General features: G+C 35.3%; 1 protein-coding gene across 2 annotated transcripts; it reads right to left on the bottom strand.

Moving 5' to 3' along the window:
* Window positions 1–7,115: 7,115 nt before the first annotated feature.
* On the bottom strand, window positions 7,116–12,408 carry LOC122308528 (14-3-3-like protein GF14 kappa). Of its 2 annotated transcripts, none has more exons than XM_043121909.1 (4): window positions 11,859–12,408; window positions 10,756–10,878; window positions 8,684–8,800; window positions 7,116–7,458 (listed from the first exon to the last, which is right to left on the bottom strand). In XM_043121909.1, exons 1-4 carry the CDS (start codon window positions 12,342–12,344, stop codon window positions 7,444–7,446), a joined length of 741 nt encoding a protein of 246 aa, XP_042977843.1. In that variant the 5' UTR covers window positions 12,345–12,408; the 3' UTR covers window positions 7,116–7,443. The 2 variants fall into 2 exon arrangements, with proteins under 2 accessions (XP_042977843.1, XP_042977834.1); XM_043121900.1 differs by having other exon boundaries at window positions 7,116–7,464; window positions 11,859–12,405.
* Window positions 12,409–18,725: the final 6,317 nt, after the last annotated feature.

The following is an 18,725-nucleotide window of genomic DNA, read 5'->3' as shown; positions in this document are numbered from 1 at the left end:
TATAATTCCAAATAAGAAATCTAAACTATTAATATATATATATATGTTGGAAATAATTTTATACAGCAAAGGAAAAATAGAAAATTTATATACTAAATCATTGTGTCTCTAACTTTTCATTTAGTAGTTAATGAAGGACTTGAAGCAAGAAAATGATTTTAAGATGATGGGGAGTGCAAAAATAATATTTTGGAAGATGTATTGGGGACATTTAAAACACAAGTAAAAGTGTTTTTTAATAATGTGTTTGGAGGCAGAGAAAAGAGGTTTTTGGGGATGTCCATGAGAACATAAACATAGAAGTACAGAAGAAATAGGAGTGTAAATAGAAATTTTCAAAGTTTTCTAGTGATTTTTACTACGTCCACAAAAGGATGTAGCCCGAGAATTCAACGAACAAATCAGTTTTTTTATCTATTTTTTTATATTTATAAATATTATTTAAAAAAATTCACAATATCATTAAAAGAATACATAATAAAATACTAGTAATTAAAAAAATTATCATTCGGGACACACTGGACCCAAAGCATTTCCCTTTTCTAATTGTCATTGGTGTAGACGTTCTCACTCAAGTATGCTGTGTACAAAAACTTGAAATTAATTCCTTTGACAAATCACGACAAATAAGCATCTCCCATCAATCACTCACAAAAAAGGTAGTATGATAATTGGTAAATTCAATTATATACAATATTTGTATTTTAATAGATTTAATGTGAATCTCAATTGCTCTAAATAATACATCCCATCTCCTCTTATGGCACATAGATAAAGAGGATTGATTATATAAAATTAAATTATTTTATTTTATTTTATATAAGTATTATAATTTTTTTAAATTTTTATAAAAAAATTTAATAAAAAATTTAATTTTCTCAAATTCTAGGATAAATTAATATTAAAAAACTATATTATAATAATATTTTATTCAAATTTTAATAAAGTATCTCATTTCATTTCTTCTAAACTGTATAATTAAACGAGGATTTTAATTTTTTTTATTAGAAATTATGTGATAAGAAAACTTGGCAATCCTCTTTTTTTTTTTTTCTTTTTTTATTCATGTGCCTTCTTATCATTCCAACCCATGCAGATTAGGAATCGATTGAGTCACACATTGGAACCTCTTTGTGCAAATTCTAGTGTTCTTGCCTTTTCTCATCCAAACAAGATTCCATCTGTACCTCCCTCTAAATTGCATAACTCAACCCAAGGATATCATCAAGTACAATGGTTAATGACCCGAAAACTTTGCAATATCCCTTCAAAAGTTCAAACATATTAAAAGAGTAAGTAATTGAAGTCTAATGAAGAAACTTTTTTGTCTACAGAGGTTTAAAACCAAAAGGGAAATTGGGGATGTGGGAGGATAAGCATGCATTAACATATTGCACTTGAAATTGGGAGTACTAAGCTCTTAAATCCGGATCTAAAAGATTCAGATCTTTAAAATTGTTCGAATGTGGACAGGGAGAGAAAGTTGGTGAATTAATGTGATGATGAGGAGATTGTGAGATATAAACTAGGTAATGATTTGATGGTAAGAAGAATTACAGCGTATAAATTCCAACAATTCCAAATGATAAAAGTTGTGAATTAACTGTCATACATATACATATATATACATACATATATATATATATATATATAAATTTCCATCCCCTCTCAATTGCAGAGGCAGATGGTCGTGATCTCATCCTCATGGGAATCTCCTTCATGCCCGCACAAAGAAATGCCAACAGGAGAAGCCCCAGTTAGGTGTGTCTAAAGCTACATCCTATAGTTTGGACAAATTAACCCATGGCCACATCATTGAAAACGCATGCACTGCTACAAAGAGGCATTTTCCATCACCACCACCCAATGTTGTAACTCATCTTTCTTCATTTGTGAGTTGTATTTGTTGTAAGGAAAAAAAAAGGGCTGTCATTTTCCTCTCAAGTGAGAAAGCATGCATGTTACTGTCCTGCTTTCTCATTATACGACCAAACTCAAAACCATTTTCTTTCAGAAATTCTCATCATTATGGTTCTTGACTTTTCTCACTCTTCAGAGTCTCATTGCATGCATAGAATTATATATCATAGATCTGTCCAATACACCATTCAATTCTGAAATTACTTCTTTTTAGCGTTGTGGTCCATTGGTTTCACAGAGCAGAAAGCAATTGGACGACAAAAGAAATATATATATATATATCTGTACTTAAACATTCAAGTTCAAGCAAGTAAAATCAAGTAGGCTAATCCCAGCTTCTGATGGAGTAAAGTGACAAGAATTGAGAAGAAGTGTGTTGCCAAAATAACTAATCTCCAGTACTTGGGAAGCTTAATCCTGCATTCATAAAAGAACTCTACATGTTGAGATCTAAAAGACGCATGCTTTTACTCTTTATTAAGACTTTAACAACACAAATTTCAAACCCTTTTTTGTTGTCCTAGAGATGCTCTGTCTTTCTCATTGTAGAGACTGTTGACCTTTTCCAGCAGCACATCTGTAATGGGGGTGGGGGGGTTTCGTCCCAAAAATTCTGGTTAGACCAAATAGGATATGCTTTTTAATGCACGTCCCAAATCACGTGTAATTAGAAATTCTAATGGCAGCCTTAATTACTTACTTTTTACCTTAACAGTGTTAGGAGCTACTTCTTACCAATTCCCAGTCTCCCTTGGACCTGCATGGCATGGTGGTCCAAAGACTTTCTTTTTAATCTTTTTCGTGTTTGAGATTCGAGCTCTCGAGAATGGTTCCTCTCATGGTTTGTGTCCAGCTATCAAAAGCATCCAGCACATCAGCCATTCCTTGCGCGACTCCACGATAATCACAGCGCACATACAAACATGCATGCATAAAATATGTTAGGCCCTGTTTGGAATTTGTTTCAATCTAATTTTAAACTGAATTTAACATCCAAACATTCATCTCTTAAATTACTAAATTTCTTTCAATTCAAAACATATTTATACGTGAGACCCATAACATTTTTTAACTTCTTATAGATACATTTAAACTTATCTTAAATGGGCCCTACAAAACTCACTCCACCGTCTCAACTCATTACTATTTATAAAAAACTCAACTCAATATCTAAATCAGACTTGAGTGTGTGTTTATTTTCTTGGTCCCGTGTTGGATAGGAATGCATTGCCACACCTTCCTTCAGGGCACACATTTTAAGTTCTATTAAATTAAAATGAAGTGCAAGTAGTGGGGATGAGTAGCCCCAACAAATACACTAAACAAGTTAATATAGTGCGAAAAAAAAAACAAATGAGAAATGATTACAATAACCCGATCTCATATTTCTTGAGATAAAGCCAAAAGACCTCTCACTAGTACTAGGTGATTTTAATATAAATAAATGATTTGTTCAAGTCCTAAATAAATAAATTTCATACAAATTTTTGTAAAAAAGTATACCTCACTTTAAAAAATGTATAAAAAATCTATTTTTTTATTAGTAAAACTTACTTTTCTACAAAGAGCTTATATGGAATTTGTCTAATTAAAACTTGTACGAGGCTCAGTCCACAAATTCAACATGTAAATGCTGTTGAACACTTAATTTACATTGTCTGAAGGTACAGCATGGAGCTCCTAGAAGAGCATTGCACAGCGATTAGATATTATAAAATTAAGATAAAAGTAGTCTTATTGTTGTATTTTGTACACTTTTAGACTAGGTTTGGTCTTAGTCCTCGCACCTGCACACTTTAGAAAATACAGAGAGTAGGGAGCCTTGGTGAAAGTCAGGGAGTCTCTAATACTTAAGTCAGTATATCTTCTAAGTAGTTTGTGCGAGAGTTTAGATGAATCAGAGAGAATTCTTTATACTTAGAGATCAGCTTTTATACTAGATTTTTAGATAAAGATAACTCATATCTTACTTCAGGAAGTTCAGGTCATTTTAACTATTCGTCTAATCAAAATCTTTTAATGTGACGTAGTTTCTGGGGTGGCACCATTAATGTAGCGTAGGTTTTGGGGAACGGCATCATTAATGCGATGTGACTTTCTAACTTATTTTATTCTGTGAATGTTCATTATTAAGCCCTTACATCCCTTGTATCAAGAGATCAAGGGTTCGCAATACCTTTTGCCCACCTGCCTATGCAAACTCTCTCGAGAGTTGGGTGTCATCAGGGGGTCTCAGGGCGGTGAGTCACATCCATCCCTACCGTCCACTTTTTCCACGCGAGGGTTGGCTTCTAGGTGGATTTTGCTTATGGCCGAGTACTCTATAGAAGGCCATTGACTCTTTTTAGAGGACCAATTGGGGGGAATCCCAAGTAGCATTAACATGCCGAATTTGTGGACTGAGCCGGGTACATGTCAGCTCAACCCATGCCCTTATTATCTAGTTTCCACCGGGGCAAGGTGCCACGATTGAAGAGTTGCATGTTCATCTCAACTTTCGTCTATAGAAATTGGAAGTGCGTTCTGAAATGAAGGGGGTCCGGTCCGATACCCATGCCATGATACTGTTGATGGATTCCCAACCTTTGTGATTGGGGACCCCATGAATGAGGTTCAAGGGGTAAGATAAATTTAATAAAATCACAAACTGGGCATTGAAGGAATTGTCATCTATTCAATGTTCGCTTAATATTCTAACTAGAGAATCAAAGCAAACTTATAAAATAAAATAATATATTTAATGAAATAATATATTTAATGTATTACAATGAATTTATTTTACAATAAAATTTTACATTTTGACCTACGATATCAAATCATATTAATTTGTAAATTTATTTTGTAATATCTTTATGTAGACCAATCATTTCTCTTCTAGAAGATCTGTGATGGTTGGGAATAAAATAAACTAAGCCTAGCTTATTGTGTGACTTTCATCAAAAGCATAAGGGAGAGAAGGAAGAGACAAAAGGTGAAAGAGGTGAAAAGTAAGGTAAATTAAGTCGAACACGCGAAGGGAAAATAAGATAGGAACATAAAACTGACAAGAGATTAACCACTCTCAAGAGACCTCGATAAAAGGGGATTTTCCTACAAGACACCACAAACTTCTCGAGGCCTCTTCTATCTTCATCTTGGAGACTCCAGATACATCATCTTCTTCCTTCAGGCAAGACGATCTACAACCTCTATTGTACTAAAAGATACGTGAAGCTATAAGAGACCATATAAATCATCAAGTATAGTGAATTTGCTCTCCTAACACCCTATGAACGTAGACTTTATCGAGATCACAAATTTGTTTGTCACCCTCTCATTTATATTTCATTTATTATTTACTTCCATAGATGAACGCAAGGACATTATACCGTCGCCCAAGCCACTCTCGTGGGTTTGTCATCTTAAGGATGTTTCCTTCTTCCTTTCCAGCTTGTACCGAAATGGACATCAAAGGTGATATTGAGCCATTTCCCTATGGTTTATCATAATCAAGATGTAGAGAGATTGGATGAGTTTAAAGCTCTGCTTGTGGGAAGGGAGTTAGTCTAGACTGTCTAGTCTGCACCAACTCCTGCTGGGTCCTACGTTAGCGAGTGATGACTCTTATACAGCCTGTTGTTTTGTTTCTTGCAAAATGATCCCTCAATATGCATCGTCCTGATCCCAGTCTCACTCATGCAGACGACTCCCTACATATAGATCGACCTTGCTCCAGCCCGTCAACACTTCTCCCGTGCCTTCTTGGTTGGCTTTGCTCCTACGGGTTTTCTAGTATGCAAGATATACCTACAACTTTTTTTCAACTAGTCTTACAATCAAACCAATGAAATCGCATCATTTCATTAAAAAGTTTATTATAATTTTACAAAACTAAGTTCGATTCACATACAGTTGTGAAAGAGTTTTGTTATTGCAGGGGCTGTTTAGTGTCTATGCCCCCTTGACATACTGCGGGTTGTAAAGAATGTTCTGGGCCTTCACAGGGAAAATGAATGTAGCAGTTGTGTGTTCGGAAGACTATAGATAACACTTGGTAGGAATCTTTTTATATATAACATCAATAATCGAGTGGATTTCAGTAGACCACATATATATAATATACACATTCTTGATAATTGAAATGCTTCAAGTTCCTAGTGAAAATAATGAACGGACAGCCTCGCTGTTTGCCTTTCAAAGCGACCCCACTGCCTCGAAAAGAAAGTTTTTCCCACAGAAGCAGTTGCAACAATGGGATATATGCAATTACGAGAATAAAGTGTAAATCATGCTACTTGTCAAATGATGACAACAAATGCTACCAACTGCTCAGGCCATCTGGCCGGGCAGCAATAACTCAAGGCTGCACCCTAGTGCAGAACCAGTCTTTTTAAGATCTAGCAATTTGGAAGGTTGTGTGACAAAAAAAAAACAAAAAGGGAACAGGGATACTGAATGGGTTATATAAACTAGATTAAAAAATCAAATTAAACCATCTAATCCAAGCATAAATCTTAGCAATAGCCAAAAAGACTCGCTCCTTTGGATTGTAATGACCTCTTTGTAAGTTACCAATTTGCATAAAATGGGTAATGATGATGTCAAGTTCGAGATCATTTTGGGTTAATGCTGGAGGGACTGCTAACACTTTTGGTAGCTTTTGTTAGCACTGTTCCCACATGCACCGATTCTGTAGGGAAATATGACGGCAATGTTTTGCTGGGAAATTTGAATCATATTTGCCATATACTAGGTAATCTATAATTCAAATTTCACAGCAAAACATGTCCCGGTCATATTTCCCTACAGAATAGGTGCATGTGGCCTGTAAGAACAGTGCTAACAAAAGCTACCAAACCTGTCAGCAATACCCCCAGTAATAATCCAAAATGTTCAAAAGAAAGAAGTTAAACTACGCCTCTTGCATTTTGACTTCCAAACTTGTGTCAGGTACCTCAATACTAGAATACGGCACAGAGACTTCAGGATGATACCTGAATTGCAATACTCAGCATGAGGTCTTGGATCCTAGAAATAAACTTTAACCCAGTGACGACGATATCCATTTCAGTACGCCCAGCCCAAGGTGGTAAAAATAAGCCCAATAAAACCCCTTAAGTTGTTTTCAGGTAGGATACACCAGCTTTACAGGAAACAAGTATCACCATTTGAGTAAAGAAACATATTTTAGAACTATCTCTTACAGACAATTTTAGTATGGGCAATGGAAATCTTTTAACTTGGTATCAGAAGTTAACTTCCATAAAGTCAATCACACACCTCAAGTTGATACAACTAGAGACATTTGCTATCACTAAGAAAATGAAAGTAGAACAAGCGTAAAATAACTATCATGAGTCAGTTTAAGCCATAAAATTACAAAAATAAAAATAAAAAAAATAAAAACAATTAAACAAGATAGACAACAACTTATGATTAGTACATGGTGTGCATATGAAGACGCAGTTGATCAGCATTACACAGATTACAGATAATTTATGACATTCAAGCCCACCTCCCTTGAGGAGCACAATATTCCATTGCTTATGCTTCATCGATCTGCTCCTGCATGAACCCCAAAAAGTGTAGCAGTTTAGCAAAATTCATATCTTGGAGTCCACCATGAGGAAGATTATTGAGCTTCATGAGCTAGGATGTTAAAATGAAGTAAATGCTGTTTTGCACCTGTTTACACTATATTGGTTTAGACACAGTAACCATCCTAACTTGACAGAACACTCAAGGATCAGAGGGATTCACCAGTCAGACCAATTAAAAGCTTTAAATTCTAAAGCAAGGTAATGCCCCTGCCTTGGCTGATGACACCATGAGGCCAATAGCAAAACATAGCCAGGACAGTGTGAATGATGATATATTAGCTAGACAGGATGAAATTGGGTCATGAGGTAAAGGAGATGTATAAAAATGTAGAACAGGAGTTGAGAAAGAAGGGGAAAAGAGCATGGGCATATATGAGAACAACCAAGCGAGAAGGTGCACATGTCTGACGGCTAAAGCCTGAAGCTGCATAACAGCAAGAAGGCCATACTGATGGGAGAGTAAAAAAGATCCATACCCGGTGAATTTACTCCTTGACTTCTCCGGTTGGCCTGGCTGCTTAACTTTTTTTTGATTCAGCAATTCCAGTTTCAGAATTGGCTTACTCAATTTATTTATTTTTTACTATCAATTGTTTTTTTTTCTTTCATTTTTTTCCAGCATGTTTAATTCACACATATTTACAACGAAAGTAATGTCATTGAAATTTTCTAGCAGTAGTTTCCATAACAAGGATCTGAATGTGGGCAGGTGGAATCCAACGGTTTGTTCTCCTCTTCTCTAAACTGCCTAATTGATTATCCTTCACACGCATTAAGGAACCTGGATTAACCCAATTGAATTTGAGCCACCATTGGCTCTGGCACATCAATGCTCTGACTGACTAGCAATTTTGGGCAAACAGCACCACACCAAATTTGAAATTACTGTTACTGCAAACTCAAAAGGATATCCCAAGGACACCGGAGATTGAAACCATTCAGTTTTGTTGTACAAAGGACCTTTAGTAAGACTATCATGTTCTTCCATTGCATTTAAACAATATTTTGCAAACATGATCAGGATGTTTTTTTCTAAATTTCCAGAGGCATGTTCTGGTGATGCTCCATAATTATTTATTCTGTATCTCTTCACAGGCCTGATTTGTGCTTCTAAACGCTATAAAAAATGTTCAAGGGTTTTGTCAGAATGACCAAAGTCTCATCTAACTTCAAGTTGCGCTCACCTGCATATCTGAAGTCCAAAGTGTAAGGTTGTCCCTCAGCAATTGCATGATGAGAGTGCTATCCTTGTAGGAGTCCTCGCCTAATGTGTCCAGCTCAGCAATAGCTTCCTCAAAGGCCTATGGACAAAGAAGAGATTCAAAAATCCAGTCAGTACAAAAAGGTCAACTAAAACAGATAATCACTACATCAGCCTATAGTATAACTTTCAACTTAATAACATACGAAAGTACCTAATAACAAGGGTGCATCCATATCTTTCGTAGACCAACATAATGCAGCTATTTTTTTTTCAACTCTTTTTGATTCTTTGTCGTTTTTTTTTTTTTTTTTTTTTGTCATTGTTGTTTTGGGGTGGTGTTGGGGGTGGGGTTGGTTGAATAATCAGATCATAAATTTATTTGCACCTTCACTTGGTTGCTGTTTCCAGAGCAACTGAGGGATTCATTATAGACTTCAGCTCTTCTTCTAAGGAGTTCTATTAGATAAAAGTAGGCAAGTTCAAAAACTTATACTAAATGTGCCAGAACATGACACACAGAATCAATACATTTACTTTTATGGGTTTTTCCTTCACTGATTTTAATCATCCATGTTAAATAGAACACAGAGACACCCCAATACAATAATAAATGACATTTTAGAAAACCGACCTACATTCCATAACTTGAACTAGACCACTAAAGGGGCCAGTCAACAAGTGATCTTTCATAAGTTCTTTATCAAACCGGAATGATATAGTTTTTATCCTTATGTTACCAAAATTATATCTTCAATTAATTTCTTACTGCCAGAAATACCTCAAACAGATAAAACCAGTGATATCATGTGATCTGCCACACGATGTTAAGTCTCCCAAAATCCTTGTTGATATAACCCACATCCCTACTTAAAAAAGAATGATAGCCCACAACCCTTCATTACCAGCATAACCCTCATTCCAATTCCTTACTGACCAACCAAACTTAGCACATACATCCACTAGCAAATGAGTGTATCTTGTTCCCATAATTTGTGACCCACCTCTGTTTGAGATTGAAACTCCACTAGTGTTTCCCTATGCCTTTTAATGTAGCAATTCTAAGCTGATATCCCATTTGATCTAGTTCAATGTCTCCTACTCATGGAACATCTCATGTGCTTGAGGTTATTCCAAGGCTCAATTTGAATAAAACCCAATCCTAATTTGAACCCAAATTCAAGAAAATAGAACTGACAAAAACAAAAGATCCTATGGTGACCATGATGATCCCATTTCCTGAATTCATCTCGATCACACTTTGGAATCGTGGACAGATACCTGAAACTAATCCACAAGTGGGCCATATCGTTAGGACTGAATGAAAGGTGGATACAGATTTACTTAGGAAAGGTGGTCCAGTCCTGAAGTCACATTAATCTCATCAATCCTAAATCTCAACGTCCTTTTTTTTTTTTTTTTTAATAATTTTATCAATAAATCTCATTCAAATAGTCCTCTCTCTGCGAATATTAATTTTGCACTTCCAGTCACACTTAATTATTTTTTTTTTGTAATACCGTAGTCCACTGGCTGTTTGTAATAAATTTTAATGGATTACATATTCATGATTTTCTTGTATCACTGGATGCTCATGCTTAGATGTCACTCTTGTGTATGTCCTCTATACTTGAGCTATGCCTTATCTATATCATGAATAAAACTCTTGTTTATTGACTAAAAAAATCGATGCACATAGCACCATCAGCAAATTACTAAGGTGGAAATGAAGTTTGCTAAGCAGCCAAGCACAGATGAATTTATTAAGCTGGATAGAAAACAAAAAAGACAACTAGGAAAATGGCTCAAAGGCATAATCATGATTGTGAAGCAGAGCATGAGAAATTCACAAGCTCTAGCTTTCCAATCCTAATCATATCTACAAAACTCTTATATACATTCTGGTCCATATATAGCTTATAATTTTCTTCTGCTTTTCAAAACATATATAATTTTTTGTTCTTGTCCACTATAAATGTAGTACCTGCTTTTCAAAACATATATAATTTTTTGTTCTTGTCCACTATAAATGTAGTAAAGAAAAGAGAAGTGAACCTGCTTTGCCATGCCACAAGCTTTCTCTGATGAGTTTAGGATCTCATAGTAAAAGACAGAGAAGTTAAGTGCGAGCCCCAGCCTTATAGGGTGTGTCGGAGCAAGATCCGCAAGTGCTATATCCTTCAAACCAATAAATAACCATATAAATAACCATCTTTTTCGATCAAAAGATGAAGTACAAAGATAAATCTTTTTTTTCTAAATATAAAGTATACTTTCCCTCGGGAGCAAAAACTAACTAGCATAGGCAGCACCCTACAGAACAACCAACCAGATAGAAATTGAGGAACACTCAACAAAGTTGGAGTGAAAGCAAGGAACTGGCTTATCAATGGAGATATGCAGAGGCTTTGATCTATGCAGAATAACAACTGAATGAAAACGTAGATCCGTCAATTAATTGATGCAGGAAGTCAGTTGATTAATTTGCAAAACCAAGCTTGAAATGTTGGTTATTACTTGATGGAAAGTGGATTAACAGTTCACTTCTAGTAGATAATGCCATGGACATAATGAGCTGCTGTTTCATAAAACTGGACTACCACCGTGACTTTCAGATATCTAACTACAGAAGTATGATGAGACTATGAGTTGTCTTATTTCACCTTCAATAAACAAAATCCCTTATATGTTTAGCTGAAAAATTTTACAATTATAAGGGTTCAATATTTATTTGGCATTTGTAAAATCTGAAAAAATGGGACACATTTAGAAATATATACAAATTTAAAAACGGGATCTTCATTATTAATTTTGCAAATGGAGAAACAAATCCTCTCACGTGTCATTAATTGGAACGAAAAAGGGCCCCATAACCATTTCAAGGACCTGAGACCCCGACGTGAAAAAACAGCAAAGCTCATACTGAAATCTCAATGCACAACTACCCGGACATCTTCAGAACAGAACCGGACTTACCTCGACATTTATTAAAAAAACTGGATACTATTTTGAAAAATTGTTGAGAAAAAACTCAAAAAACATATGAAATTCTATATGCTAAATAATAAATTCATCTAATCAACCACTACGATGGCTCTATGCGACACAACGATAAACAATTTAAGCTCGATAAGATATATAAATTAATTAAGTAAAACCTGAGCCGCTTTGTAAGCCAGCATAGTCTCCTCAGCCGCGGTTTTCCTCTCATCCCCGACCTTGAACTCAGCCATATAGCGATGATAATCGCCCTTCATCTTCAGATAAAACACCTTGGACTCCCCTGTGGAAGCCGACGGCACCAGATGCGAGTCGAGCAGCCTCAGAATCCCAGCGCAGACGGTCGAGAGCTCCGACTCGATCTTGGACCGATAGTCCTTGACGAGGACGACGTGCTCCTCGTTCTTGCGGCCCTCTTCCTTCTGCTCGATCGAGGACACGATGCGCCAAGCTGCCCGGAGAGAGCCGATCACGTTCTTGTAGGCGACGGAGAGGAGGTTGCGCTCCTCCACAGTGAGCTCAGAGACCTGGTTGGAGCCAGTCACAAGGTTTTCCATGAACTGGACCATTTCCTCGTAGCGCTCGGCTTGCTCCGCGAGCTTCGCCATGTACACGTACTGCTCCCTACTCAGTAAAGAAGCCATTGGAGCAACGAGAGAGAGAGAGAGAGAGAGAGAGAGAGAGCGCTTCAGTTTGAGCAGCTTTGGACGGAAGTCTTATAGAGGTGGCTGTATGGGTTGGCTTTCGGAATTTTGTGAGACTATGAGGAGCATTAGCACAATCGCGGGTGAGATTAACAAGGCTTTACTCGCTTTTGTATGGAAACACGTGGAAAGGGTTAGGATATATTTACCTTTCAGGTGGGTGGTACGCTGTCGTTTTCTCTGATCATATTCGGGATTACGGAGATCAATTGGACTCTGGCGGAATGCCGGCGTTGGATTTTGATATGTGCGAGTGTGGTGGTAGCTCGCGTGGTGTAATCATTCAGGCCGTCTTATTGGTCGATGATTATGAGAACTGGATAGAAGCTGAGATGGATGAGCGTCACATTCCACTTGGACGGTCCAAAGTCAAATTTTTCTTTTTTTAATACTCCGAATGACCTTTCGAAGGAAGTTTTATATAAAAGGCCCAAATTCTCAATATTGATTGGGCCGCTCAATTTCAACGCCATATGTTTTGTAGTAGTATAAGATTGGACAATTCATGACGTTTAATTGGGTCTAATCATGTTAAGTTAGTTTGTGTGACATAGAAGTCAATCCTAATTCAATTCACTTGGGCAAATTCCTCAGTTCAAACTTATTAATTCATTTCATGTTGATTTGTAACCAGATCACAATTAGAATTATCAATTATAAATGTCGTGTACAAAGTTCTAGTCCTGTCAGATACCCTAACTTGACTCTGTAAATAAATTTTATGATAAGTAATTGAGTTTGGAGTTTGTGTGAGAAATTATCATTCTACTTCCTAAGTTTGTTTTATTATAACAAAATAAAGCTTTATTGCAAAGAATAGCTTACAATGACGGAAAAAAAAAAAAAAAAAAAAAAAAAAACCTTATAATTGATTATCAACTTGAATGACCTAAGCAATAATACGAGGGAAAGATTCCCATCAAACACTAATGTCAATTACATTCCAAGCAAATCTTGTAAGCCTATGAGCAGCTTCATTTTGCATTCTTCCAACATGTTGAATAGTACAGCTATTAAATCTCTGCATCAGTTCTCTAACATCTTTAATAATGTGGCTCAACAGAGACATAGAATCTGTTGTGAGTTGAAACTCTTTCACTAACATCATAGAATCATTCTCTACTATCATATCTTTTTATTCTTGAGTGAACACTTAGCTGTAAGCCTCAAAGTATTGCTAGTAGTTCAACTTCAATAGGACCATTAACTGCATTCTCCTTTTTGTTAGTTGTCATTATTAATTATCTTTAATCATCTCTAATAATAATCCCTACACTAGCACTATGTTGCTCAGCAAGCCTCACCAAAAGTAAGTTTCATACTCCCTTGAGGTGGAGGCTCCCATCTGTAGTAGCTTTTGATCATCTTGATAGGCCTTCCTCTTATATCTTTATAATTCCATCCTGAAGCAAGAGTGTGCCTAATTACATGATAGGTGTCAAGGTCTTCTACTCATAAACTAAATGGTTCCTTCTATACCAGCAACTCCATGCTATAAGAAAGAATAGCTCAACATCATTTCTTTTACATTTCTCCTTGACATGGCTGGCAACTTCCACGAAATCATAGTTAGACTCAAATATTTGTAGTGCAAGAAGGTGTTGTTTCCAATTGTTTTCAAGTGTAAGACAGTACCAAAGTGCATGTGTCGTATCTTCCATTACATTTTTGCAGAATTGGCAGTTGGCATCATTGATCACCTCATCTTCAGTAAGTTATGTCTTGTTGGTAGCCTCTCTTTACATGCTTTCAAAGTTCTTTCCATATTGTCTTCTATCTCCTAGCATTAGAACTCTCTAACTTCTTGTCTCTAAAAGGCCCATCAGCACTCCTTACACTAAACATATCATTATGCTCAGGTGTCCATGTAAGAGTGTCTTCATTTTCACTTGAATTGAATAGGATCTTTAGGACCTAGGACCTCATTTGGAGCAGATGGATGTATCAAAGTCCTCACCTTGTCCACATCCCACCATTTAGTATGCCCATCCTTGAGACTATCCACAGTCTCATTTAAGCCCCTGACATCCCCCTCCTATAGACAATGTAGTAGGCTTCTAAAACTAGGAATCCAATAATCAATCTATATCTTGATAGTTTGCCCATTGCCTAATCTCCATCTACAACCAAGGATCATATATTTTTTCGCCCCCCAAATACCCCTCTAGACATAAGAAGGATTGTGGCCTAATCCTTGAATCTATGAAATTCCCATTAGGAAAGTATTTAGCTCTGAAAATGCTAGGAAGTAATGTATTCCTTACATTCATGATTCTCCATTCATGTTTAGCCAAAAGAGCATCATTAAAGGATATGAGATCTTTGAAACCCATACCACCAACATGTTTTGGCTTGCACATTTGCTTCCAACTGACCCATTGAGTTTTGTGTTCCTATTTTTTCTGTCCCCTGTAGAAGTTAGCTATCATTTGCTCTAACTCATTACAAAGAATACCATGAAACTTAAAATAACTCATAGAATAAGTGGATATAGAGAGAGAGTCACTGCCTTTATTAACACATCTCTTCCTCCTTGGGATAACAACTTCTCTTTCCAACTCTGAAACTTCTACCACACTCTATGTTTAATATCTAAGAAGACCTTATATTTAGCTCGACTAACTAGAGGGGGCAATCCTAGTTATAGTCATCTCATCCTTGGTGAATGTCTTGGTGAGCTCTCTATTCATTTCTTCAAAAATTCTACCTTTTAAACCATCAAGGAATTCAAAATCTCTGCTCTATGTGAATGTAGCAAACAAGGATTGGAAATAATCCAAGATAATGTTATCTCTTCTTTCCCAACATGCCACAACCCTTCATCATCTTTTGGCCCAGTAATAAAATTCTTTTTTCTTATTTGAGATGCCTTCCTGTGAAAGTACTTGGTGTTTTGGTCTCCAACTTGAAGCCACAATGCCTTTGATCTTTGCCTCCATGGTATCTCATACATCTCTAACCAACACTATGAAGTATTTCTAGCATTTTGATGCTACTCTATTCTCAAGCATAGAGGGTCAGACATTTGGATTTTGTTGAAGCTGATCCCTCGATTGTTTGATCTTTTTGTGGACTAATCCAAATGTTCTTTTGTTTCATACTTCTAGTTGCCAATTGTAGGCTGAAATTTTGTCTATCGCCCTCTTCATATATGTACTAATAGGACCTCTACGCCAAGATTCTACAATTATTCTTTCACAATCTTCATGGTCTGCCCACATAACTTTAAACCTAAATAACTACTTGCCTCTACTATAGTATTGGTCACCATGTATGTGTAAAATGATAGATACATGATTCGAATGAGTTATTGTTCCATGTGTTACTCTTACATTGGGGAAAAGGTTGATCCACATATTATTGGCTAGGAATCTATCCAACCTTTCACTAATGCTATGATTCTCCCCCTTTTCTATTACACCAAGTGTGCTTATTACCTTTGTTTCCCATATCACTCAATGCACAACCGTCTATCATGTTTCTAAACTCCACCATTTTTCTTTCTAGCCTATCTGTCCCTCCATTCTTCTACTATCTGCCCCGAATTTCAATGAAATTCCTAAAGACCAGCCAAGCTTGATCACCCCCCACTTTTAATGCATTAATCAAACTCTATGTTCATATTTTTTTGCTACATCTGAATGTCCGTAGACACCAGTAAGCTGCCAGTCCATACCCTCTCCCTCCTAAAAAATTCTAGCATCAATATGGTTTTTGGAAAAACTTTTAACATTGATCAAAATTTTCTTTTTTCACATTAAAGCTAGACCTCACTTATGCCCTCACTATCCACAACCAAACAACCTTCATACCTCAAATTGAATTTTAAAGTCTTCATATTCCTAGTTGTCAACTTTTTCTCTTGAAAAAATAAAATATTGGGACCTTCCTTCCTAACCAAGTCACGAACCCTGATTTTAATAAATATAAACTTTGCCCACAATTAATACGTTTTCCTCTCATAAGAGGTTTGGAAATATCAAGACAAACCTTGATTATGATAAATTCATCCCACGCCACATCTACTTGTTCCACATTAATCTCTTCGACAATGCCAATGGCCGCACGAGTGAGTTTCCCCACCTTCTCATTCATAACTTGTAGCAAGAGATAATAAATTCTAATCCAGAAGCAAGCTTCTATAAATTTGATTTGGTTGAGTTGCTAATAGATGTCTAACTCTTTAATCAGAAGTAGATGTTTATCAAAGGACCAAGGCCTTCCCTCATCACATGATTCTTGTCTCTATGGTCTTCAAACTCTGCAATCAGCAAATTTGGCTCTAGGTCTTTGAACAAAATCTTCTACACTGGTCTCCAAATTCTCCTAATTGTTTGCTTTATTGCTTCTTTATTAAAATGACGGTCGTTAAGTAAAGTCATAACCAGACAATTGGTGCCTCTATTTCTTGTATGTTCAACAAGTTTGTCTCCACCACAATATCTTTCTTCTCATGCTCAAACAAAAAAAGGTTTTTTGTATAGTTCTTCCAAATCCCCATCCATCTTATTATGCAGCAAGCTTGATATACAGGCCCCACCATAAATCTTTTTTCGAGATTGTATAGCCTAACATTGTAGTAAGCAATCAATCTGTACAATGAAAGGAGAGAGCCTTTACTTGGAGAGGAAAAATCAGAAAGAATTCATACTCCCTAAGTTAAGTGGAAGCACTTATCCTTTATAAGGAATCTTGAACTGACCTAACCAAGTTGAAATTCAAATTTTCATCTCGACTTAAAAAAATTTTGGTTCAAAAGAAATAATATTTTCTGCCGGAATACTATTCCTTGGTCTTTCCAACCCGAATGCTTCCTATTTTGATCTTCGTAATTTTTTTTTTTTAATTACACCATCAATAACATTACATTTGGATAGACTATCATTAGATTTAATTCTCAATTGCCATTAGGCCTGTGCTCCAACTCCAATGGAGTCGGAACCGGGCCTTTCAAATTCCAACTCCGATCAGAATTTGGAATTCCAATTGGAAAAGCTGATCGGAAAAGAGCCATCCATTTTATTCTTGTTTTAAATTTAGTTTATTCTTGTTTAATAAAAACTCACTTTATATAGATTTTATTATTGTTTAATATTTCTCAATTAAACAAATAGGATTTTTTTTTTTTTTGTTTGTAGTTTGAATATGTAATCATTATCTAAGCAAAATTTTTGAATGGAAATAAAATTGCACCTTTTGATAATGAAAAATATTATATGAGGAAAATGTGGAGTTGTGAGTAGGAACACTTGAACCGAAGTGAGTGATAGTGAGAGAGAATCCATTACCAACAATCACATTCTCAAACCCTTGATATGGTTGTTGAAAAGATAAGTTGTCAAGACAGGTAGGAATTGAGGATGATAAGTAGAATTATCATAAATAAAGAATAATTGCACAATATTAAGATTGGAAGTTAGGCACTCCTTGAAAAATAGTGAGATAAATTATTAAAATAATAATTTTTGCATATAAATTCTGAATTTTTTTTATTTTTTTAAATACGTTGATTTACATATTATAAAATTATAAATATCATTTCTTTTAAATATAACACAATTATATCTTTTTACACTATTGGCCATAATAATATGTGATATAAGCTATAATGTCAAAACAAAAACATGATGTACAACCTTTTATTATGATAAAAGATGAGGATTTAATTATAAGATTAGAAAATGATAAAGTTAATTACAATCTCTGAATTAATAATCATTAATAAATATTTAGTCTTTAGTACTTTATACTTTATCATGTCCAGTTACATTTGTTGATCTGATAAATTTTAAGTAGTCTTATATATTACTCACTTAAAATATGTAAAATAGCAGTGTGACTAGTGGTGAAAAAAATTTATATTGACAAAAATCATTAATGTTTTATGATTTAACCTAATAATTTTATTTATTAATTTGAGGTATGTTTGTATAGATTTCATTCTTGTTTTCAATTTTCTTGAAATATATAAAAGCTTATTTTGACTATAAATATTGTTTTTTTTTTTTTTTTTTTTTTTGTGTAGCTTACAATGTTATTTACCGTTCAAACTTCAAATGGAATTTTTATAGCAGTATGTACTGTTCAAATGAAAATTATCTTCGATGAACGAGTATTAGGGACAATATTCAAAATATCAAATCTGTTTGAATACGTTAGACTGTATAACTAATTATTATACATAATTTAGAAAGTCCTAAACAATTGATAATAGAAATAATAGTCTATTTCAAAGTTTGATTAAACAATCTATAAGAATAAACATATTGATTCAGCTAAAAAGAAAAACATCATCTGTAGCACCGTACTTGGTCACTCGAA

This window comes from Carya illinoinensis, chromosome 1, assembly GCF_018687715.1.
Source record: "Carya illinoinensis cultivar Pawnee chromosome 1, C.illinoinensisPawnee_v1, whole genome shotgun sequence".
NCBI lineage: Eukaryota > Viridiplantae > Streptophyta > Magnoliopsida > Fagales > Juglandaceae > Carya > Carya illinoinensis.
Note: the sequence above shows the minus strand (reverse complement) of the source record. Positions and strands in the feature narration are given on the sequence as shown.

What these genes read in the sequence shown, in the direction of transcription:
- LOC122308528 (XM_043121900.1), bottom strand. Translation starts at nt 12,344, where the DNA reads ATGGCTTCTTTACTGAGTAGGGAGCAGTACGTGTACATGGCGAAGCTC. An exon ending in TGGCTTACAAAGCGGCTCAG is followed by an intron (nt 10,879 to 11,858) that starts GTTTTACTTAAT and finishes ATTGGTTTGAAG; the next exon opens with GATATAGCACTTGCGGATCT. An exon ending in CTTGTGGCATGGCAAAGCAG is followed by an intron (nt 8,801 to 10,755) that starts GTTCACTTCTCT and finishes CTTTGTCCATAG; the next exon opens with GCCTTTGAGGAAGCTATTGC.